The 25,239-nt window shown below is 37.8% G+C and overlaps 1 protein-coding gene across 1 annotated transcript in view; it reads left to right on the top strand.

Moving 5' to 3' along the window:
* The window catches only part of ANKRD44 (ankyrin repeat domain 44), a 180,263-nt gene that overhangs the window by 125,302 nt on the left and 29,722 nt on the right, over positions 1-25,239 (top strand). The window contains exons 14-15 of the mRNA XM_074330331.1: positions 14,359-14,430; positions 23,617-23,818. Of these exons, the coding sequence (XP_074186432.1) occupies positions 14,359-14,430; positions 23,617-23,818 (274 nt within the window). The remainder of the gene's footprint in view (positions 1-14,358; positions 14,431-23,616; positions 23,819-25,239) is intronic.

The following is a 25,239-nucleotide window of genomic DNA, read 5'->3' as shown; positions in this document are numbered from 1 at the left end:
GAACAAGTGCAAGTCATAAGGCCTTCAATCCGTATGAAAAGTTCTTGGTCATTACCATGATTCTCTGGATAAAGTACATGCCTGAAGAGGGTAGGGGAGGCCATGATTCCCCGGTCTCAGAGCCTGAGAAGAGTTCATTGGAAAACAAGTGGAACTGATTTTTCTCATCTTGGGATAGCATAGCTCTGTCAGCCCTGTATCTGTACAAGTTCCTTTGAAAGGAAAGGAAGGCACCTTCTGAAGTTCTCTCAATGTTCCCATGAAAAGAGTCAATTATGGAACAGGAGTGAGGGAAAAAGACTGTTACAGGCTTTTCCAAAGACTATTAAGACTTTCGAAGGCTTGTGTTGATTGGAGCTAATGGGTGATATTAAAGTGTACTCAAAAAATTTAAACAAGACTCATTGTTACAGAGAGAGGAGGAATATGTATTTAACTTATTAAGTAATGATGGAACTCATGATATGCTAAACCTTCTTCAAGGAGCATTTGAAGAACAGAGCATTTAAAGGCACTTTAATAAAGTAATATTAGAATAAGATTGCTAGGTTATATACAAAACTGGTTAATGTCCTAAAGGGTAATAAGGTATGACCTCTGGACTTATGTTTTCTGCTGCACAGATATAATGTGTATCTCTGCTGGAAACAAGTCTACAAGTTAACATGTAACTTTATAGAGATTGAGTCTTTAATTAACTTTATAATAAAAATTAATCCTTGGATGGACCTGTTAAAACAATGCCTCAGTATGATTTTAAAAGGATATGAAATTACCTCGTTGCCATTATTTACAAGTTTTGGATCATTTTCTTAACAATAGGGAATCCATAAATATCAAGTACCTCTTGATATTTACCCCTCTTACTCTTTTTCCTAAACTTATATTACCCATGTCTGACAATGGTTGATTAACACAGACCTTTACTTTTGTCTTCCTCTCCCCTGCCCCTTCTCTCTCTCTCTCTCTCTCTCTCTCTCTCTCTCTCTCTCTCTCTCTCTCTCTCACTCTCTCTCACACGCACACACACACACACACACACACACACACACACACACTCATACACATCCCACGATCACCACAACACACATGTAATACAGGGATCTAAAGAGAAAAAAAGAGTAATAGAGAATCATGACTCTTCCACGGATAGAATACAGCAATATATTGAATTCACTGCTGGTATGGAAGAGCGAACTTAACTTTTGAATTACCGTGCAAAATTCAGGAGGTAAACCGGTATGTCTAGGCTAATTCCTTTACCATGAATATCAAGGGAATAGCTGAAGTTTTTTGTTGTACTGGCATTTTCTTGCAACAATTGTTGCCAGACCCAAGAGGACATGCTGCACTCATAATCTCATCCCTGGTAGATATATTAAGGGTGCCCCATATTTCGCTGGTGTCAGCAATGGAAGCATATGTATACTTTATATCTGAGGTTGGTGCTTCTAGAATTTGCTGGTGGCTGCAGCCTGTTTTTGTTCCCTGATTTTCATAGAGACCCTTTTCTTTTTTTTTTTTTTTTTACACACAAATACCAAAAGTTTTATTTAAACAACAAAAAAAATTTCAATCACAGAACATCTAAAAAGCTAACAGGATCATTTCTATATTCATTCTGAAAACTAGTGTAGTAAGAAAGGTAATTCAAGATTTTCCTAAAATGTTCTCATTAGCCATTATTTATGGTATATTCTATAGCATTGATATCAGGCTATTACAGACCTACAAGCATATATGGCATAACTTTACAGTTTTACTAGTTAACTATGATTTTTTTTTAACCCTGGGTATTAATTGGTTTGAAGCTAGCATTATCAGTCCTATTAAGTCACAGATATGAAGAATGTGGTCAAATTAATCAAGCTAGGGAAATACTGATATATTAACAATCCTTAAATATTATGGGAGAAAACTAATTTAAGGGTTCAAACTTTCAAACCTGAGCCTTGAACACTAAAAACAAAGTAATCTGAAATATGCTTTCATGAGTAAAACACTCTGATATCCTGGTATACAAAATACATGGATGTAAGACTAAAATACTTTTCTTTACCATTGCCTTCAATTTCTTTGGCCTTTACAGATTCAATGGAAGCATGAGTTATTTTTTCAAAACACACTTTTCATAGAGACCCTTTTCAGCTACTCTGTTTTCTCTCCTGTCTCCAAGTTATAAACATTCCTTCCTTCTTTTGGCTCACCACCCACAAAAAAGCATGAAACCAAAGTCAGTGTCCCCTCCATAATCAGTTTGGGTTTTTTCCAGCCTTGATCAGTCCTTGCGTTTTCAGTAACCATGGTGCCTTAACCCCAAAGCTAGTGATGTATTTCTTCTGAGTTAATCTTAATACTCATCATCTGGAATGCCTGTGGCAAGATGAAAAGAATCATATGTTCTGTTATTTCAAAAACGTATTCTCTGACTAATTCTACACTGATTTAGTTATTTACAATGAGAAAATGTGTTTGGAATTTTTTTACTAGTATCTCACCTTCTTCACAGTATTGGTCCATCAATCATATCAAAATTTAATTTGATATTAGTCTTCTTTACTTTCTTGTTACAGAATAGATGATCACCTCATGATGAGTTAGCTATAAGACTCATAATAGTGAACTGACATTGTGGTGTAGAAAAACATGTAACCTAGAGCTGTTTTTAGTTATAAGACCATGTTCTGTGAAAGGTCAGGTTTGTTTATTTGTTTGTTTTGCTGGTTGGTTAGTTATTTGGTTGGTTGGTTCTTTTTTTAAATGTAGCAATGAATATGTTATTCAAATAGTTTTTATAAAGGGAAAAATCCATCCCAAAACAAGATACTAATAATGTAAACAGGTAAGCAAATGTGTTATCACCTTATAATTAAATCCGCTAATGCTCTCTCACTCATTTATGAGACTTACATTAAATTCAACATTTATTGAATGCTTTCTGCACAGCATAGGTAGTCCCTGCCCTTAAGGAATTTGCAATTTAATGGCCATGAAGAAATGCATTCAGCCAACAGTAATACTGGCTAGAATGGCATTAGTACTTTAATAAAAATAAACTCATGGTCATGAAAACATTGACCCCTTAAATTCTGACTGGATATGAAGCAGAATATAGCTAAAGAGACATTGGAAATCATTTGGCACAACCATTTCACTTTGGAATAGAAATTTATCTTATTCTTTACTAATCTATATTTGTTTCAAATATGTGCAAAAGTGGAAACAAGGAATCAAACACCCAAAGTCCCACACTCCAAAGCAATCAATATTAGCATTTTGGTATATTTCCTTCCTGTCTTCTCACATATTTTATTTTTTACATATATGAGGTAATATTAAGTATGCAATTTTGTACATTGATTTTTCCCCCCATAAAATATTATGGAAATTAGAACTCTCGGTAAGCATTTTTAAATTTAAATAATGTTCAATTATTGGATCAACCATAACTTAGATATTCTCCTATTATTTAGGTTGTTTACACTATCTCACTATTAAATGGCTTTGAGCTTAAAACTTTAAGATAAGAGTTTCTGAAGTAGGTTTATGGGTCAAAGTATATGAACATTTTAAGGCTCCTGCAAGATCATTTTGAACACCGTGCGTTTTACATCTTGCGTTTGGCTTTATCTTCACAGCAGGTTTCATTAGCCTTCCTTATATGTACTACAGGCTCTTCTGCCTTTTAATTGGCAAGGAAATTACCAGGAACTGAATACACACTGGAGGGAGGAGATAAGCAGAGTAATCAAAATCAGCTCCCAAGAAGAAGTGGAAACAATCTAGCTAAGCTTCTAGTAGCACCCTCCTTAATTCTTGTTATCTCCTTTTAAAGTTGCATAGACCTTGATTTACACAAGTGTAGAAAGCTAATGCTTCCTTACTTATGGAATTGGTTGGGGGGGGAGGGCGAGTGGGTAGAATTTAGATTAGATTCATACATTTCTAAAAACCACCAAGTTTCCAGTAATTGTTCATAATAATTTCAAGCAAGACAGCTTTTTCTAATAGCTGTGAAGGGGTGTGACCAGAATCATGAGCAACAGAGTCACTGCTGTTACTGATGTGCCATGATGGAGAAGCTACTTTATTTTGGGCTAGTCCCAAAGTCCTGGGGTTCATTGAGGTCCAGTGTGGTTTAGAACATTGTATCAATTCTGAGACTGAAAGACCTGTGGGATCTCCTGAGTTCTATCCTAGGCCCCTAGTATCCTCTGAATAGAGTATATTGATATGGGATGGGTGGTCTGAAACTTCTGCATATCCAGTCCCCCATTTCTGGACTGAGTCAGAGCCAGTTGCAGTGCAGTTAACTCAGGAGTGGCCTTGAGGTTGCCCCCACACAGCATTTCATTCTCTAGCACAGACAAGTGGAATGTGAATTAGACTCTCTGACAGAGGTACCGACTTTCCAGAGGCCTTGGCCTGCTTCCAACCCTTCACAGACTTGAAGACTCATAAATGTCCTCTTAGTCTTCACTGCTAAAAGGTAAATACAGTGATACCTCAGTTTTCGAATGTCTCCATTGACAAACATTTCAGTTTACGAACGCCGTACATTTTATGGATCTGTGGTATCATTAGATAGTAAAATTCATGCTAAATATGCAGTTTTAGGGGTTGATTTTAAAGATCTGGAACGGATTAATCCATTTTGCATTACTTTCTATGGGGAAACCGTGCCTCGGTTTACGAACGTTTCAGAACTCGAACGGTCTTCCGAAATGGATTACGTTCGAAAACCGAGGTACCACTGTAAATCCATTTTTAAAACTTTTCTCAGGGCATGTCCTTTACATGGTCCCCATGGAGATTTTCTGATCTGTTTTCTAGCTACTCCTATCCCTTATAATTTGTGGAAACTAGTTGTGTAGTTAGAGTCTAACCAGAACCAAGAAGAGGAGAGGGTTACTTACCAGACCCACTGGCTACACGCTTCTGTTTTTACAGTCTGAGCCATACTTGCTTTCTGCTTTCTTAAATAGCACATTTAAATACTATTACATCAACTTGAGGTCTCTTGGGATCCCGGAATTTTTTTCCTGCCAGGTTTTTAAATAGCCAGTCATAATCTATACTATTTATAAAGCTTGGCTTTCCAGTTCAAGTGTAATATTTATGTGTTTCCTCACAAGTTGGGATAAGATTGCTGTTCTGTTAACCCAGTGGCCGGTTGGCTTACCATTGAGTTCATATTTATCCTTGATTTTGTTAGCACAGATTTACTTTGTAGAGAAAGAACCTTAAACTTCGCCTTCATTACCTTTGTGGTTTTTAAATCCAAGACCTTGAGATGTTCTTTGTGTGAGCCCACTAAATCCTGCAGAAACACCATCCAGATTCAGAAAATGTCCTATAAATTGTAATAATCTCAAACATAATCATATTCTCGGCCCCCCAATACAAAATTATAGAGCATCCCAGCCTTCCCCCAAAACCCAGTTGAACCAGAGAGTTCACATTTCACAAATAAGAAAAGTTGAAAAGTCTGCTTGCTTTCGTCCTAGTTTTCTTTCTCTCAGTTCCAACTTCAGGTGCCTATCTTTACATGTCAGTGGGGGTTGGATATGGCTTTAATCCCAAACTCTCTGGTTATTTCACCTAAGAGAGCCTTTGCAAATGCAAGGTGATAGGAAGAAGTTGTGGGGGAAGAAATGAGATTAAGCAGTGCTACACTCTACATATAAGCCTCATAAATGATTGATCTGTTGAGAAAACAAGCAATTCTGGGATTTGAGCGATGACAAGGAATAAGATTAAGTAGTCCATATAAAGGTTTTATTAAATCAGCCATTTTATCAGATTTAGGCAGAGGACCAAGTAGATCATTGGAATACGTGTAAACTTTTTACTGTGCCAGTAGAAGCCTATGGTGACATACTGGATGTGTACATTAAATTTATAAGTGTAATTCAATGTGAAAACTAGCATATTCATGCACAAATTGTGTAAATATTGATGATAAGCCTGAGGATATATTAATTGGAAGCAGTCTTAAAAGAAAGTAATAAGTTAGTTTGCGTTATATTATACATCTAAAATTATATTCTTTGATTTATAACTACAAGCTTTATATGCACAACTCATTGCTTTTTACAATGCTGCTTCTTTGGCATGTATTTTAGCTATAACTATGTTTCAAAAGGCTCATTCCATTTCTGCTTTTGACAAGGTAGGTTGAGGTTGATCTCTGTAGAGCAATATTTTTTTACCCCAATAATATTGCTGACCACAGGCTGAATTATAAGTCTGTACAATGAGTCATGATATGAGCTCTCTCTGGCCCCCCATATTCCTCTCTGAGATGTTTCTGCAGAGTAGAGTATCTGAGCAGTGCTGCATATCTGCTTCATCCCTTGAACTTGATATATTTAGAACCAAATTTTAAATTAGAAAGAAAAGTTAAGTCTAAATGTAAGTGCCAGTAAGTGACTTGCAAATTGCTTTGTTCCCCCCTTTATCACCTTGTCTTCTTACCTAACAAAGAAGAATCAGTAAAGGAAGAGGAACACTCAGAGGAGCTGAGTTCCAATTAAAGTCCCCTGTGACTGCTGTGGAACTCAGTGCTCACCACTCCTTGGAAATGGAGAAGAAAATCTCAAAGATTAAAGGAAATAGTTGACATGAGAGACATAAAAAGACACACATACTTAAAAAGCAAAACCAAAAATATCTCCTTGTTTTCTACTCTCATCCCTGCTGCCTTTTTTTTTTTTTTTTTAAATAACAGGGAAAAGTTTCAGCTTATCAAGTGATAGGAAGGCATTGTTGTGTGGGATAAATAATGTGGGTTTTGACCTAGACCTGGGTCCAGTTCCCTGACCTCTCCTTTACTGGGTGTGTGGACTTGAGGAAATCACTTACTGGATTACTTGAGGATAGATTGAGATGATCCATGTAAGGCCCTTACTAGAATGCTAGGCTCATAATGAATGCTTAATAACTTCTGGCTGTTATCAGTGAGATCATCATCATCATCATCATCATCATCATCATCATCATCATCATCTTACCCCCCTGGTTTTCCTCCTACCTCTCTGTCCCCTCTTCATAGCCCCTTTTGCAGACTCTTCCTCTTCCAAACCCCTAAATTCTGGGATCCTATGCCCTTTTCCCTTCTCTCTTTACACATTCTCTCTGGTCGGTTTCATCCACAGTGGGGGCTTCATGTATCAGCCACTGCTGATAATTTCCAAATCCATTACTATAACCCAGATCTGTCTTTTAAGTTTCAAACATTATAGCCATCTATCCACTGGACATCTACTCTTGAATGTCCCAGCAGCACTTCAGACCAAAACTCAACACATCTTACCAAAAAAACAAACAATTCAATTAACAAATGGGCAGAAGACCTGAATAGATATTTCTACAAAGAGGACATACTAATGGCAAGCCAATAGACATATGAAAAGATTCTCAACATCACTAATCATCAGAGAAATGGAAATAAAAACCACAATGAGATATCACCACATCTGTTGGAATGCCCATCATCGATAAATCAATAAGCAACAAGTGTTGACTAGGATATGGAAAAAAGGGAACCCTTGTGCACTGTTGGTGGGATTGCAAATTGGTGCAGCCACTGTTAAAAATAGTATGGAGGTTTCTCAAAAAATTAAAAATAGAACTACCTTATGACCTAGCAATTCCACTCCTGGATATTTATACAAAGAAACCAAAAACACTAATTCGAAAATATATGTGCACCCCTATGTTCACCTCAGTGCTATTTACAATAGCCAAGGTATAGAAACAGCTGAAATGCCTATCAATAGATGATTGGATAAAGAAATTGTGGTACATATATACAATGGAGTATTACTCTGCCATAAGAAGAATGAAATCTTACCTTTTGTGATGATGTGGATAGACCTAAAGGGTATTATGCTAAGTGAAATAAGTCTGACTGAGAAAGAAAAATACCATATGATCTCACGAGTATATGTGGAATCCTAAGAACAAAATAAATGAACAAACAAAACAAAACAGAGTCATGATACAGAGAACAAATTAATAGTTACTAGATGGGAGGGGGGTTTGTGGTTGGGTGAGAAAGAGGAAGGGATTAAGAAGTACAAATTGTTGGTTACAAAAGAGTCTGGGGATGTAAAGTTCAGTATGGGGAATATAGTCAATAATATCATAAAAACTATATATAGTGCCAGGTGGGTACTAGATTATCGGAGGATCATTTCATAAATTATGTAAATGTCTAACCACTACACTGTTCACCCGAAACTAATATAAAATAATATTGAATGCCAACTATAATTTTTCAAAAATAGTCATGGGGATATATAGTATAGCATAGGGAATATAGTCAATAATACTGTAATAACTTTGTATAGTGTCAGATGGGTAGTAGACTTATTGGGGTTATCACTTTGTGAGAAGTGTGGCTGTCTAATCGCTATGTTGTTTTGTACACTTGAAACTAACAAAAAAAAACACAACACATTTTCATTTTCCATGATCTTGTTCTTCTCTTTGTTTCTTGTCTTAAAGAAGGCATCACCATTCACCCTCTTTCCAAAGCTAGAAAACTGGGTGTCATCCTTGACTCTATCCTTTCCTTCCTTCACTGTCTGATCAATAATGGTGTCCATTACACCTCTGGACTGTAAGTTTCATGTGGGTAGGGACCATTTTAGAACTGAGAATCTCAGCTCCTAGCACAGTGCTCAATAAATAATTATTGAATGAATAAATAAAGAAGTGAATGAAACTGTTGAATACGCCCACTTCCTTTAATTTCCACTTCCTCTTCTGCAGTTCAGGCCACCATTCATTTGCACCAACTTAATAATTCACAATTTAGAAATCCCATAGTTGGGCCAGCCGGTGGCTCAGGTGGTTGGAGCACCATGCTCCTAATGCGGAGGTCGCCGGTTCAATTCCCGGGTAGGCTGCACCTTCTACAGCTAAGATTGTGAACAATGGCTCTCCCTGAAGCTGGGCTGCCACGGGCTACTGTGTGCCACCATGAGCGGCCAGTGGACAGCGTGAGTGGCTGGCAGCCAGCATGAGCTTAAAAATAGAACTACTTTATGACCTAGCAGTTCCACTCCAGGATATTTATCCAAAGAAACCAAAAGTTGTGTAGGACACAGCTCCTTGAGCCATGCTTGGTATTATGAGGCTTGCGCTCAGCCGGGGTAGCACAAGGCTCATAATACCAGCATGGCTCAGGGAGCTGTGTCCTATACAACTAGACTGAGAAACAGCGGCTTGAACCAGAGTTGGGGGGGGGAAGCAGAAAAAGGGGGGGAAAAAAGAAATCCCATAGTTGAAATATCCTAACTCGTCTCCCTGGTTCTAGAGTTGCAGTCTGCACCACTGCTGTTCATTTTCCACACTACAGCCAGAGTGATTTTTATGAGCCCCAAGAATCTGATCACGATCAAACCTCTTCCCTGCTTAAAGCACTTCATTGACTCTGAGTGATTATCCTAATGTGATATCCTGCTGTCCCAGCACAACTGTCACTCTCAAAAATGTCCTGGATTAGACGATAATGATATGATCACCCAATACCTAATCTGTCTTCAGCTTACATTTCTAGCTTCATTGCGCTTCATTCTTTCCCCACCCCTACACATTACTCTAGTCTTATTGAATTTAAAGTGTTTCAAATTTGTTGTGCTCTCTGCTCTCACATACACTTCCTTCTACCTGGAAATTCCCTTCTTTCTTTGCCTGGCTGACTCCTACCGTCTATGTCCCAGGCTTAAACCTTCCTTTACAGAGGAGTCTTCTCTGACCCTCAAGGTTATGTCATGTACCTGTTTGTGTTCCCATAGCTTCTTGTGTCCTAGCTCTTGCTTCATTTTTTTCATTACCTGTTAATTTCTGTGGGTTCCCCCCGGCCACTAAGCTCCCTTTGGTCAGCAACCGTATCTGTTTGCTGCACAGTTGAATCCTGGTGCCTACCCCAGGGTCCTGCACAGAGAAACTCAGCAAATGTTTGGTGAATGATTGAAGTAAAACATCATATGCTATTTGTATGATCAAAGTACGTGTGTGGAAAATCGTATTCCATAACAAATCTTCTGGGAACATGCCTAATTTGCGGCTATAAACAGTATATTGTCTTCTTGCTTCTGTTCATCGTGTTTGTGATAATGGTGGAAATGATTCTGTGTTCCTTTGATTAAAAGTTCATTCTAGGACCGGATTTGGAGTTGGTACACACTGTCAATTCCAGGAAGTCTTGCAGGTGATAATGTTGGAAAACAAAGCAAAGAACAGCTGTTTTCTAGCCTTGTCAAGCAGTTAAGGCTACTTTTATTTCAACTATGTCAGGCAGATTGGATTTAAAGTTATATGCTTTGAAGTTAAAATTAAGTTTACTCTCATTATTCTAACATATCCTAGATTGTTTAAGTTCCAAATTCTATTCTCATGCTAATAAAAACAAACATAAAATGTCTCGTACTTCCAATATAATTATTCATATTGTATTATTTGCAAACTTGAAATTGTGTGCTTTTGGATAGTACATTTTTGACTGTTACTTTGATTTACCAAAGAATCCAAAGATTTTATTCCATGTTTATTGACTAGAAAGGAGTTCTAGTGCTATTTGGGGGTCTGATGACATTATTCTGTTAAATGAAAAGGAAGGTTAATAGCTTTGTTCCAAATAGAAATAACTTTAGTGTTTTTTCTGATAATAAAAACTATACATTCACTGCAAAAAACAACAACAACAAAAAAAACAATCGGGACAGATAAAGAAGAAAATAAAAATCATCCATAATACCATTTTCAGGTTATTGTGTTAAACATTTTAGAGTATGTATTTCTAGGGATTTTTCTGCATATATAGTCATGTCAATACAGATTTTTTTAAAAAATTGAAAATGGCATCATTCCACACATAGGGCTTTAAAATGTGCTTTTCCATTTGATGACTTTGAGACTTTCAGGGAGAAAACATGGGTAAAGTGGATTTTAGGAAGTGTTGCTTTCTAGTGTATTGAATGGTGTAATTTCCCCTTTATCACCTCCGTTAAGAAAATTTCTATAATAATCTGTATTACTCTTTGAGTCAGTCAGGGTTCATTTGAAGAAAACAGAAACCATCATAACTATTTAAAGCAGAAAAAGGTTTGATTTTTTAAAATAGGTGTGTATAAGATTGTTGGGAGGTCTAGAAGAGGGGTCTCTAGACTAATCCTCCAGAAATAAGTCTGAACTGATGAACTTGGACTGCCAGGGCTGCTGTCCCTTCCCCATGATCAGGGAGACAGGGAATGAGAAATCAGCCACCAGAATGGCTGCGCCACAGACACATCACCCTCGCTGGCATATAGGGACAGGCTTGTCACCGCCACTACTATTGGCCCTAGAGCCATGCAGCATCTACTTGATCCACTTTGGCAAAAAATGGATATCCTGTATCCCCGTGCCTTACTTTTCTGCTCTCACTAAGCTAGTAGCCTGCATCCAGGAAGCTAAAAACAGACAAGCAAAAGTCTCCACGACTGTGCTCACCATTGGAAATCACAGAAATTTCCTCTGCTCATTTCTGTCTTTAAAATTTCAGGTTAGTGCGTCGAATTGGCAGACCCTAAATCACACCTGGAACCCTAGTTCAAAGGAGTCCAGGAAATTGCAGTGTTTGGCTGTCCAGTCTCTGTGTATAGGGCAGCCCAAGCCCACCCGTCAGGAGACTAGAGTGGACATTGAGTACCACCATATTCACCACACATCAAGGCTTTGGGTGTTGGGTTTGGGGCCTTTTGGGATGTGTCACTATGCGAAGAAGAACTTAAAGGCAACATACAGAGGGAAAATTTATCATGAGGTGTGATATATACCACTATAGTTTATTTAACCCATCCCTACTGCTGTTTACTTTTCTTCTCTTTTTTCATATAAACAGTGTTTTGATAAAATGCTCCTAGAAGAGTCAGTAATAGCCTCCATGTTGCTACACCCAACGGTCAACTTTCAGGCTTCGTTTTACTTGACCTATCGGGACTTTTGACATGGCTACTCATTCTCTCATTGTAACTCCTTCTTCACTTCATTTCCAGAACCTCATGCTCTCCTGGTGTTCCTTCGAGCTCCCCGACTCAGCCTAATTCTCCTGTTGGCTCCTCATCTTTCCAGCTCTCAATGTTGGATGCCCCAGGATTTAGTCTCTCTTCTCTGTTTACTTTACTCCCTTGCTCATCTCATCCAATCTTATGGCTTTAAATACCCTGAACTCCACACCCATGTATCCAACAACTACCTGGTGAACGTGTACACTTTACAAACATCTCAAATGTAACATTTCCAAAACAGAACTTCTGTTTTTCCCACTACCTATATTCCACTCACAGTCTTTTCCATCTGAGTTCATGGAACCTCCATCCTTCCATTTGCTTAGGACAAAAATCCCAGGAGTCATCCTTGACTTCTTTATTTCTCTTACATTCACATTCAGTCCATCAGCAAATCTCTGTTTATTTTATCTCCCAAAATATCCACATCCAACTGCGTCTCTCCATCCCCATTGCTCCCCACAGGTCCAAACCACTGTTATTTCTCTCTTGGACTATTGCCCCAGCTCATCAGTGGTCTCTGTGCTCACCCTAAAAGTTAGAACCCTCTGTTCAGAACAGTTCAGTGAAATTCCCTCTCACTCAGGATAAAAGTCAAAATCCTTACTTACAATAACCCTCAAGGCTGTTTTTCTTACCACCCCCACCCGCCACTGCCACCATCTCTTTGATTTTCTTTCTTATCCTTCTCGGTCTTGCTCACTTTGCCACCATCTTTTTGGTGTTCTTAAGCACACCTATCCCTAAGGGACTTGGCAGTTTGTGGCCCCTCTGCTTGGAATGCTCTTTCTCAGATCTGCAGAAGGCTCCCTCATCACCCTCAAGGCTTTGCTTGGTCATCAACTGCTCTGTAAGACCTTCTCTGATCACCCTATTTAAAGTTACAAACTGACCTCCCCTTCAGCCCTCCACATTCTCCTTCTTGGTTTTATTTTTCTCCATAGCACTTACCACTTTCTAATTAATTACAAAACTTCTTTCTTTTATTGTCTTCCCACCCCCATGAGAAAATGGCTTTTTTTAATTTAATTTATTATTTTTGGCATAGCATTATATTAGTTTCAGTTCTACAATGTAATGATTTGATAGTTGTATATATTGCAAAATGATTGCCACAATAAATCCACTTAATGTCCATCACCACATTGTTACAAGTTTTTTTCTTGTGATAAGAACTTTCAAGATCCACTCTCCTAGCTACTGTGAAATATGCAATACAATGTTTTTAACTATAGACACCATACTGTACATTACATCCCTATGATTTACTCATTTTATAACTGGAAATTTGTACCTTTTGACCTCCTTCATTTATTTCACTCACCACCCCCCCTGGCTTTTTTAATATATGATTTATTATTGAATCCTGAGTGCAATGTCTGTGCACACTGGTAATCATTCATCAAATATCTGTTGAATGAATAAATTTCTTTATACATGCACCGTTGTGCATTGTGTAATTATTTATTGGGAATTAATTCCTAGTGACAAATGTACGTACAAATTGCCCAGAAAGGTTTTAACAATTTGTTTTTCCACCAGGACTCCCGGCAAATGTTTTTTCCTGATACCCTTGCCAACATCATGCCCTAGTCACACTATCCTTTCTGTGCCTTGAACTCACCATGTTGGTCCCCATTGATGCATTTGCACTGATTGCTCCCTTCCCCCAGGATACCCTCCTGCCACACCTTTACTTGGTTGAATTCTTTTTATTATTCAGGTCTCACTTTAACTGTCACTTCCCTGACCATCAGCTGTAAAGAAACTTCCCAGTCCCTCCGTATCTCATCACCCTATATTACTTTCGTTATAGCATATATCACTACCAGATATTTTCTTATTTGTATACTTATTTGTCTGACTATGCTTTTCCTCTCTAGAATGTAAGTCCCATGAGAACGGGAACTTCCTATGTCTTGTTGCACACTGTCTCCAGTAAATGTGTATTTGATAATGGAATAAACACTGGGAATTGTAATTTTTTCATTATTCTCATCTGGTGGGTGAAAGGTGGCTTCAACATGAATTATTTTTCTGGATTCATGAGTCTGAGCATCTGTTCAAGTATGAAAAGCCCTTTTTTGAATACAAATGCTGAGATAATATAGAAGTTGAACTATTCAGTTAGTGTATTTGTTTTGGATATGCTATATCAGATTTCTTATATTGCTGATATGTTGCATAATTGCTTAAGTTTCTGAAATCTCTGTTCTTATTTATGCCATCAGTATGTATAAAGTAGGATTCCTTTTGAAAATCGTACTTATGTATTGTTGTTTTCTTTTTGTCTTCACAGCTTTTGGAAACAACCAACAGTGGTTTTGAAGAATCAGATTCCGGTGCTACCAAGAGTCCGCTGCACTTAGCTGTAAGTGAGATGGTGTGGGCAGCTTCACCTGCTACAAAAAGAACCTACGTGTCCCTAAAACTAGTCTGCTCTTAAAATAAGAGCATAGTAGTACAGTAATAACTAATAATGAAAACAGTACATGGGTAAAGATGCAGGCTGTAGAGAGGAAGTCTTCCTCAGCTTCCAGTAGACACATTACTGACCCTGTCTGAGCCTCAGTTTCCCATTAAATGAAGGCAAAGGAAAAGGTAATGGGCAGAAAGCCCTTACCAGAGTGTACTTAATACATGATTGCTGTAAATTTTAACAATCCTTAAAATTATTAGCTGGTGGTTAAATCAGTAAACTGAGGAAATTCAAAGAAAACATTTCAGTTTAAGAGATTTGATTAAAGACAACCGTACACAAATATTCAACCTACAGATAATCAAATGTGACATTTTTGAATACCACAATGAAAAACTTGCAAGCTATTTAAGCACAAACTTGTGAGAGCAAGATGAGCGATGCATGCTTGCAACTTTGCTCTTTCTGCCAGGGCTTGAAATCAGGGTCTCTGGGGTCTCAGGCTGTGATTCTTGCACTGGATGAGATCTGGGAAGGAGGGGAGAAGAGTTATTCTGTCACCAGTAAGACCTCCTCTCTGCATCCCAATAACCAAAGAGTTTAGAGTAATGATCCCTAAATTCTCCATTTGGGGACCAAGCTGGGAAATCATCCACCATTCTGTCTCAGACAGTGCCATGCTGTCAGTTGGCAGTCAATAGCTGATTCCTAGGAACCTCTCCGACTGGCAGCCACGCCCAGCAACAGCCACTCACTTGCCCAAGATGCTGCTGAATTGAAACCTCTCAGTCCACAGCCACAAAGATGGTGTTTGATGTACCCAGAGGCTGGACACTGGGAAGAGTGGGAAGAGGCTGGGTCTCTGTGTTTAACTGTGATGACATTACACTTAAACCATGCCTACACATGCACTTCTTTACTGTCATTCTGATGAAAATTTGATAAAGACGTTTTAGAGAGCACAAACGAGATGGAGCATTTTATTAATGGGCATACATAAGCATTCAGGCAAGGGGAGAGGGGATAAGACCATCCCACAGGGTGGGGATGAGCAGGTCACACTGCAGGGAGCCCTCCCTTCATTACCAGTCTCCCCACATGTGTACTTGCCAGCACATCTGTTAGCAAATGACCACCCTCTGTCATACCCACCAGCACATCCACTGCACCCCCGACACACACACACACACACACACACACACACACACACACACACACACACATTTTGAATCTAGTGAAATCAGGTTAAAATGTGCATAGATCTTTGTTCCTGGAGATGGAATTAGAATGGAAAAGGTAGGTGGATAGGGGGATACTTATATGTAAAACAATTCATACCCAGTGGCTTTTAGTATAGGTTCTAAAGGTTGCTCCCTGAAATTTCTGCCCAGCTGTGTGATGTGCCTGAGGAAGTTACCCCAAAGCTGAGGGTTCACAAACAGCACTAGCTCCCTCTGGAAGGCCTATTTCAAAGATTATCTCACATAGAATCCTCATGCCCTTTGAAAGTGAGATTGATTGCATTGCTGAACCTTAGAGACTTTCTTAGCTTCAAAAAGTCTATCGTCTCTCATTTTTTAAAAAACATATTGTTTAGAGCTTACAGTGTACCAGGTGCTCTGCTAAGCTCTATGGGTTTCTGGTCATATAAAGACAAGGTAGTATGATATCATTGGAAAGAGTTGGGCTTTGGTAGTTCTGCAGCTGGCTGTGGCCTATGAAATGCATACAGAGAGGACGTCCCACCACCAGTCTACTCATTAGCAGCTCACCTGGACGTGGTTTTCCCATCTGTAAATTAAAAGGAATGAGTTAGTTGAGGATCCCAAAACCCTTTCTAATTTGTTAATTTATTTAATTTTTGTTGTATGATCTTGGCTAAGTACCTAACCTCTTGTGTGTCAGTTTCTCCACCCATGATATGGGGAGAATAGCAGTACCTCTACCATAGGGCCATTGGGGGATGACATGAGTTCACGCACATAAAGCAGAATAGTGCTGGGCACATTTGTGCAATCAGCTAGCTTCATTTTCACTATTATTACCATTAATATCATTCTTTCATTTGACATATACTGACTGTGTATGTACTAATCACTGTTCCAAGAGCTGGAGATGTTGCAATAAACAAAACCCAGCCTCTGTCCTTGTAGAGTTTCCAGTCTAGGAGAGACAATAGGCAAGTAAATGTAGAGCATGACAGATAGTGATAAGTGCTGCAAGCGCTACAAATGGGATCAGTGAGATAGAGAGCATTGAGGTGGCAGATGGGGTGCTGTTTTATATAGCATACAACCTCACATTTGAACAGAGACCTTAAGAGCTACCCATGTTGATATTTGACAGAAGAGTGTTCTTAGGCAGAAGTGCAAAGTCCCTGGGGGTAAGAACATGCTTGGCATGTGACCAGAAAAGCAAGAAACGCAGTGGCTGGAGCAGAGTGGTGAGGGGTAAGTGGTAGGAGGTGAGGTCTGAAATTTTGTGGAGGAGGCACCGAGTCAGGGAAGGGCGTCAGCAGGTCACAGAGGGTCTCGGACTCCATTGTGAGAATGACTTTTCTGAGCTAAGCAGGAAACCATTTGGAGACTTTTGAGGATGATATGATATGAGTTTTATTTTAGAACTGTTGAGTTTAGATTGTAAGAGAGCAAAAGCAGAAGCAAGACAACCAGGTAAGCAATGATGATGATGACTGACCAGGGTGATAGCATTGGGTTAATTCTAAAGCCATTTTATTCTTGCCCTCTAAATGCTAACACTTCTTTAAAGATATTGTTTGCTTCAAGAATGGTACAAATATGCCCATCAGCCTCTCCAGGGGCCTCTGTAACAATTAACGTGATAAAACCCCAAGGCACATTATTTCTTAGGTGGAAGCATTCTAGCAACGAAATAGAACCAGATGCCCTCAAACCTTGCCTGCCACAAAATACCTGACCTGCCTTGAGTTACTATTTTCTGGCTGAATGATTCAAGTCTCCAGGGTTATCAGCCTAGTGAGTTTCATAAGCATTTCAACCACTTGAACAAATTAAATCAAGAAACAGGACTATGCAAATGAAAGGCTCCAGCTTTTGAGATTTCCATTTCCAGATGGACCCGTTGTTTCATGGATTCTGTTGAGATTCCATATTCTTTCTCCTCGTTGCCCTCAGTTCCAATATAAAAATTTCAAAGAAAGTAATCATGTTTTAAAAATATTTGTTATCTAATGAGATTTTTAAGGTATTTTTCTAACACAAATTTAAAATGTTTGCTACCTCCAGTGAAGACTTAAACTGGGTTGTCTATTAAAAGCCAAAATATTGCATGCTTTTTGAACCAGCATATTTGTTCTTTTTGTGTGATTACTTCCTCCTTTAGTCATTTCAGAAATTATTTGTGGAATTACCTACTAAACACCTGGTTTAGGATGGGAATAGAAAGAAAAATAGGACAATTTTCATCATGTACTATTGACATGAGAAAGGTCTCCTTTCCTGTCTACTTGAATCTTTTTTAGAGAATGTAAAGCTTTATTGCATACTTTTTTATATACTCCAAGAACCATGTAACTGCCTAAAGACAGAATCATGCATTTCACCATAAAATAGAATTCTGTATTATGTAGTAGTTTTTTCTTATAGGGTTAAGCTATAAAGTGTGAAGGTAAATGACAGTTCTTGTATAGTCAAAGTTACCTTTATTATTCCTTTATGTTGCCCTTGAAGTTTAGTATACATAGTTGTATGTCTTCAATTCTGCATAGTAATGCATATGCGCACTAAAATTCAAGAGCTGCAAGCCAGACTAAAGGAAGAAACAAGGGGGATTTTATAGGTAAATCTGGGCTTTCAACCATTCTGTCTTTTAAGAGAATTTTCAAGCACCTGGAATAAAAGAAAGTATGGATTAGGAATTCTGAAGCTTTTCTAACTACCATCAGGGTTCACTCCATTTTATTTTGATATTAAGCCTCTTTAATTTTAACAAATGCTGATGGATTTAGTTTTGTTGGAGGATTAAAGTACAGGGGTCTTTAGAGGAGGTAAATTCTTAAGTCAGCACCTAACTGATGAGCTGTGATGTGACTCGCTCTTCTGGACAGTACTGATGCCTCTCCACCAGCTGCCTTCCTCAGTCTGTTTCTCTTTGCCCTGTGTGTCTTCTCTTTATCAAATCTGAATATGCTAGCCATCATGCTTGTAGATATGCATGCAATTTATAAATTGCTGATTCTATTTTCCTAGGCTAAGTCATATTGACAGAAATTAAAATGTTTACTATCTTTGTCATCATAGTGCCTGGCACTGAAGGAACCAACATTGGCAGCCGTGTTTCCCCGAAAATAAGACCTAGCCAGACCATCAGCTCTAATGTATCTTTTGGAACAAAAATTAATATAAGATCTGGTATTATATTATATTATATTATATTATATTATATTATACCTGATCTTATAGTAAAATAAGACCGAGTCTTATATTAATTTTTGCTCCAAAAGATGCATTAGAGCTGATGGTCCAGCTAGGTCTTATTTTTGGGGAAACACAGAAATAATGTCTAGGACCTACTATTGCCTATGTGGAGTCATTTGTCTTGGGTGGGAAGTCAGGATTTCTACACAAGCTGAATCAGTTACCACCGTTACAATGTAAAATGAGAGGAAGTGTCATGCAAAGTCCTTTTTCAAATAAGCCACAGGTTCAAGCCCAGGGTAAAGTGAGATAGACTGATTTATACTCTGATTTAGATGCTCCTGTTACCACAGCCCCATACAGAGGACAGGTGCCCTGGAGTGGGCTTCAACTCTTATGGTCTGGGTTGATAATGGTTGAAACTGATTGATAGGTATGTGGGAATTCATTACACCATCATATCTTCTTCGTGTTAAGTTTGAAATTTCCTATAATAAAAAAATAAAGAAACATATACCTTTTGACCTTGTTATACTCTTTCCATAGGCGCTCATGAAAAGGCCACAGCTCAGGCGCTGGGATCTGACTGGTGTGCCTTCAAAGCCCAGCTCTGCCACGTAAGGCTGTGTGGCTGTAAGAGGGCTGGGTAATGTTTCTGTCCTTCGTTGTCCTCATGAGTAAAATGGGGATAACAGTAATATCCAAACCGTGGGTTGCTGTGACAATTAAATAATGTGCTTTGTGTCTAGTACTGCCTGACATAGGGCAAGTGCTCAATAAAAGTTAGCTATTGCTTCAGAATTTAGACTAAAGGCTTACAATCCTGTGCAGTTATGGTTTACATAACAAGTACAGATCAGAAAGATAGACATACAGGAATTTATTTTCCTGCCTCAGGAAGGGTAGTGTGTACAGTAAAAGATCAGTAGTCTGGAAGTTAGCCTGGAATAAACCAGCTTGCTTCATAGCTCTGTGCAAGTCACGTTACTTCCATGTTGAGCCTTCTAGAGAAGGGGTTTAAGTTTCTGATTTAATATTTGTTATTAAACTCTCTGTGCCATGCCATGAATAAACAAAAGTATTTTGTTTGAAAATTAATTAAATGAAATTACTGGGGAAAATTATAAGACATTGCCTAAAAGCACAGATTTTAGTGGTCACAGATTCTGGGTTTCAAATCCTGACTTTGTCATTTACTAGCTAAGTGATCTTAGACTAATCACTTAACATTGCTTGTTTTCATTTCTTTCATCCATAAAAAGGATGTTTGCAAAGATTAAATAAGATGCTAGAGCTAGAGTGCTCAGTACAGTGCCCTCAATAAATAGGTGTTATTTTAAAAATATATTCTTATCATTAATATTAATAAATGGTAAGACATTATTTTCATTCATTTATTCATCAAATAATTGTTGAGTGTCTACTATGTGCCAGACATGATTCTAGGATATAGCAGTGAACAACACACAGAAAGTGCCTTCAGTCACAGATAATAAGTCAGTAGAGATGTAACAGATAGCAAGTGGTGATGAGTGCTATGAACCGATGTGCAGTAATAATTATAATAGGTTATTTCCACCAAGCAGATACGACAGATGTAAATAACTTCAAGAGCATAGATAATTGTGAAGGCTGGTAAAATAATGAGGAAGAAATATGTTTTCAGTAGTTACTACCTGGTATTCTTTTTGTTTATTTTTAAAATGAGATATAATTGACATAGAGCATTGTGTTAGTTTCAGGTGTGTGCAGCATGGTGATTCGATATTTGTATGTATTACGAAATGATCACCACAATAAGGTCTAGTAAACATCCGTCACCACACTTAGTTACACATTTATTTTCTTGTGGTGAGATCTTTTTGCTACCTTTGTTTTTAATATGATGTATTTAAATTTTTAAAAAGAATGCTATGCAGATAAAATAAAGTAGGATTAATGGGTTGAAGAGTATCTGGGAGTGTGTTGAGATGGAGGGTATATGGCTATTTTATAGAGGCTGCTCTGTGAAGCCTCCAGATAATGAGCTATGTGAAGCAGAAGTACCAGGAAAGCCATGGCTCTCTGGAGAAGAGCTTTCCAGACAGAGGAAACAAAGTACAGATGCAATGGCCCAGAGGAGGAAATGCTCGTACTTCACCATAGTGGGGGATAGTGTGGCTAAAACAGAGTGAGGGGGATTTGTTAATGATCAGAGTAGAGGGAAGCTAAATCCTAAGAGCCTAAATGGTCATGGGAAATTTTGGAGCTGATTGTTCATGAGGGAAGAAGCCACAGGCTAGTTTTCATCAAGGAGTGATAGGTCCAATTTGGGTCCGTTTCAGCTAATGGCTATGTCAATAATAGATTGCAGGGGGCCAAGGTTGGGAAGGGACACTTTTGCCATAATCCTGGGAAAAAGAAGATAGTGTTTTAGTGTGAACTGGATAGGTTGTGCATATATTTTAAAGAAAGAATATAGATGATCTTGACTTTGAGAGCTGCTAATAGTCATGCGTGCTAGCACCTATGTGTAAATCAGAACAGGATTATGGGTAGATATTTTCTTGCCAAATGCCTCTGTGTGGCTAGTAAAATGTGTCCCTCTCAGAAGTCACATCCCTGTACCAGGGCATGGCACGGTTGGTGAGGGGGTAGTGGACGTGGGGAGAGGTGCTTTTTCAGCACCCACTTGCCTTCCTGTCCTAGAGCCCTTGGGCAGGACTACAACCCTGTGATTAAGAAAGAAGATAAAGATCACTCCAAAGTTTTGAGCCTGAGCAGCTAGAAGAGTAAAGTTGCTATTTATTGAGAAGGGAAAGGCTGCAGATGGAGCAAGTTTGGGAAAGGAAATGAAGAATATGGTTTGGGACACGTTAAGCTTTAAAATGCATATTAGATATTCAAGTGGAAATATCAATAAGTAGTTGCATATACAAGTCTAGAAGTAAAGGGAGAAGCTGGAACTGGGATGTAAATTTTAGATTCATCAGCATATGAGTTCATGTTTCACATATATATATATTTCATGCATAACATAATAACCATAATGATTCACAAAAATAATGTAATGAGAAAGTTTTAAAACAATTTTTAGCAGTATTCTTAATTTCTATAGGTCCTTTTAAATCTAATTTTTATTATGATTGTTGTTAACATATACTCGGGAAAAATTTCAAATGATTTTTTAAAAGATAAGATGAAATAGGTGCATATGTTCATAACTTTACCTCTCATTTTGAGAGGTAACCACCATTAACAATTTCTCTTGTAATCTTCTAAAATTTTTTATTAATATAGAAATATACATATGTACACATGTGTATGTCTGGATATATTTGCTTTTTATGTAAATGAGGTCATGCTGTATATACTGTTTGCAACTTAGTTGGGTTTGGTTTTTTTTTTGATAGATTTTGTCAAATCAGTCTCCATAAGTGTCATACCAATCTATATTCCCGCCAGTAGAACGTAAGATTGCTTTTTACACTGTGTCTTAATTAATACTGGACATGACCAACTTAACCACTGCCAATCTGGTAGTTAAAAAAATAGTACTTTAAAAAATGAGATATTTTTTCCATGTGTTTATTGACCTTTTATATTTCTTTTTATGTAAGCTGCCTTTCGATGCCCTTTGTACATTTTTCTAATTTTTAAAATGGTTTGTAAGAGCTCTTTGTATATTAAGAAAATTAGTCTTTTATCTGTGCTAAGCCTTTTTTGAAATAAATTGTGCCTTGAATAATCACTGTGGTAGAAAAATAAAAAAGTTCAGGAGACAAAAGCAGGGACTTTGGCTGCTGAAGACACCGGAGACAGGCTTCTCTTCTGTATCCGTCTTTACTTCCCTTCCCCCTCCTATCCCCTCCTCCCAATATTCCTATAATCTTTTGTGTGTTTTTATTTCAATATCCTTTGCCTTGTATATACATACATCTTTTTTTCATCTTATAGATTTAATAAAAATAATTTTTCACACTTATTATAATTTTGTTTTTTAGTAATATGAAGCCTTTTAACCTTAACATAGCACAGGCCCTCATAATAACTCTGAACTTGGCACTGGTACATAGAACATATTTCCATAATTGTTTTCATTATAATCAATGGAAGAAATAAAGGAGAGAGGAGGAAGCATCATCTATGTACAACATATTATGCAAAGCCTGTGCAATTTTTATCTCTTTTCAGCTTCCCTGGAAGGCACCTTTTATTGTTCTCATTGTATAGATGAGGAAAGATCTAAGTGAAATTAAACTCACTCAGGGTCACATGGTTAGAAATTAAAATGTTGGACTATAACAAAGTCTGTATGCTTCTGTTGAATTACGAAAGCCACATGTTTTTAGTAACTTTTTCCTCCAAGTTTAACAGAAAAGTCTCCTGAAAAAAATATTCTGACTACGTCAATATGTTCAGGACTGAACTGACAGATATAAGGATATATCAATGTATTCAGCTACAGTATTAGTAGATTGATAGATATAAGAATATATTAATACATTTAGTGCCTTTGGGGAAAATTATTTGAAAAAAGAGAAAGAACATAAAGGAATTCATGTATAACTGTCAGTTTTATGTGTCATGATTTTTAGTCTAACTCTTTGGTTTCCTGCGTTTCCGTAATTATCCCAAGCGTCTTTCTGATGTGCTGTTTGGAGTGGTCTCCATCTGTGACCTTGGAGGCTGAGCCTCTCATGTAGATGGTTGTGGGGTTTGAGGTGAGCAAGCATTTGTGTCATTGGTTTCTTTTTTGCAGGCCTACAATGGGCATCATCAAGCCTTGGAAGTCCTGCTGCAGTCCCTGGTGGACCTGGACATCAGGGATGAGAAAGGCCGCACTGCTCTGGATCTGGCTGCCTTTAAGGGACACTCAGAATGTGTGGAAGCACTTATTAATCAGGGCGCATCCATCTTTGTGAAAGACAACGTAACCAAAAGAACTCCACTTCATGCCTCAGGTAGGTCTTGTCAAGAGCTTGGTTACCCTAGTTTTATAGCCCATTTATGAGTTTGAATAAAAAGATAGCAGCATCCTCTTCCATCCCAATTTTTTAAATATTCGTTTTCTTTCTACATCTGATATGCCTACACTCTTCCGAAATGCTTGGCTTACTATCCACTTGGAGATGATTGGTGTTCTCTGACCAGACAGGCTCTGGTCTTCTTTAAAAACTTAATGTTTTTAGAGCAGTTTTAAGTTCACAGCAACATAGAGAGGAAGCTACAGAGATTTCCCATATACTCCCTGCCTCCCACACATTCACAGCCTCCTGTTATCAACATCCTTCACCAGAGTGGTACATTTATCACAACTGATGAACCTACGTAATTATTTTACGTAGTTTACATTAGGTTCACTCTTGGTGTTGTACATTCTGTGAATGTGGACAAATGTATAATGATGTATCTGTTATTATAGTGTCATACAGAGTACAGTCCTATAAATACAGCTCTAAAACTCTTCTGTGCTCCTTCTGGTTATCTTCTTAATTCAAAAGAGAGTTCAGAACCTTTGGCCAAGACTTATCACAAAAGTTTCTGAAAAAAGTGCAAGGTTTAATGTGATCTTCGGATAAGTTACAGAGAACAAAATCACACAGCATTTTAAAGCATAAAATTCAGGATATTTCTGGGCTATTTCATAAAAGGAGTCATCACACAGCAATCTAATCAGTACATCACTGTGCCAGCCTAAATGATGCTTCTTAGCTTTTGCTCTGATTCTTGATGTATCAAGTGTAAAACTAGAGACTCTTAAAAAGTGCATGCTTATATCAAAAAGTAAGTAATTTGCCTTCTCTGGGATTTTTCTCTAATATACGTAAAATAAAACTGTATTAAAACACTGTTAGACATATACACAGATACAAAGGTAATGTGGAAGAGAATCTAGCTCAACTAAGGCATAATTTTCTTTGCAGTCCGGAATTCAATGATATCAGCCTTTGATCAGGATAGTAAATCCTGTCTTATAATGAGAAATAACTGTCTTACACCATTAAATAATGGATATATTGAGGAAACAAAGGAGTGAAAATAGTTTTTCAGAAGACTTAATGATTCTTGTTACTTGGGAAATTTTTCTCAGAATGTTAGGCCTCATATAAGTATTTCCACCCACATCCCAAATTTCCAAACCACTGAAGCAAAACAATATGGAGATTGAAAACAACAACAACAAAACGGCTGTTGCCTAATTACCTGAAATGATTGTTCCTGAAAAATACTTTAGCCATGAGGTCAGCAGTGGTTGGTATGGTTAAATTATAAATTCTTATTTCCTATCCCATTGAGTCTTTTTGGTGTTTTTATAAAGTTTGATAGTCTAGACATTCTTGGTATTATTGTAAAGTTCACATTTAGTTTTCCTTTTTAAAAA

This window comes from Rhinolophus sinicus, linkage group LG01 (genome assembly GCF_036562045.2).
Source record: "Rhinolophus sinicus isolate RSC01 linkage group LG01, ASM3656204v1, whole genome shotgun sequence".
Lineage (NCBI taxonomy): Eukaryota > Metazoa > Chordata > Mammalia > Chiroptera > Rhinolophidae > Rhinolophus > Rhinolophus sinicus.
The sequence above is the reverse complement of the archived record's forward strand: the minus strand, read 5'-3'. Positions and strand labels throughout refer to the sequence as shown.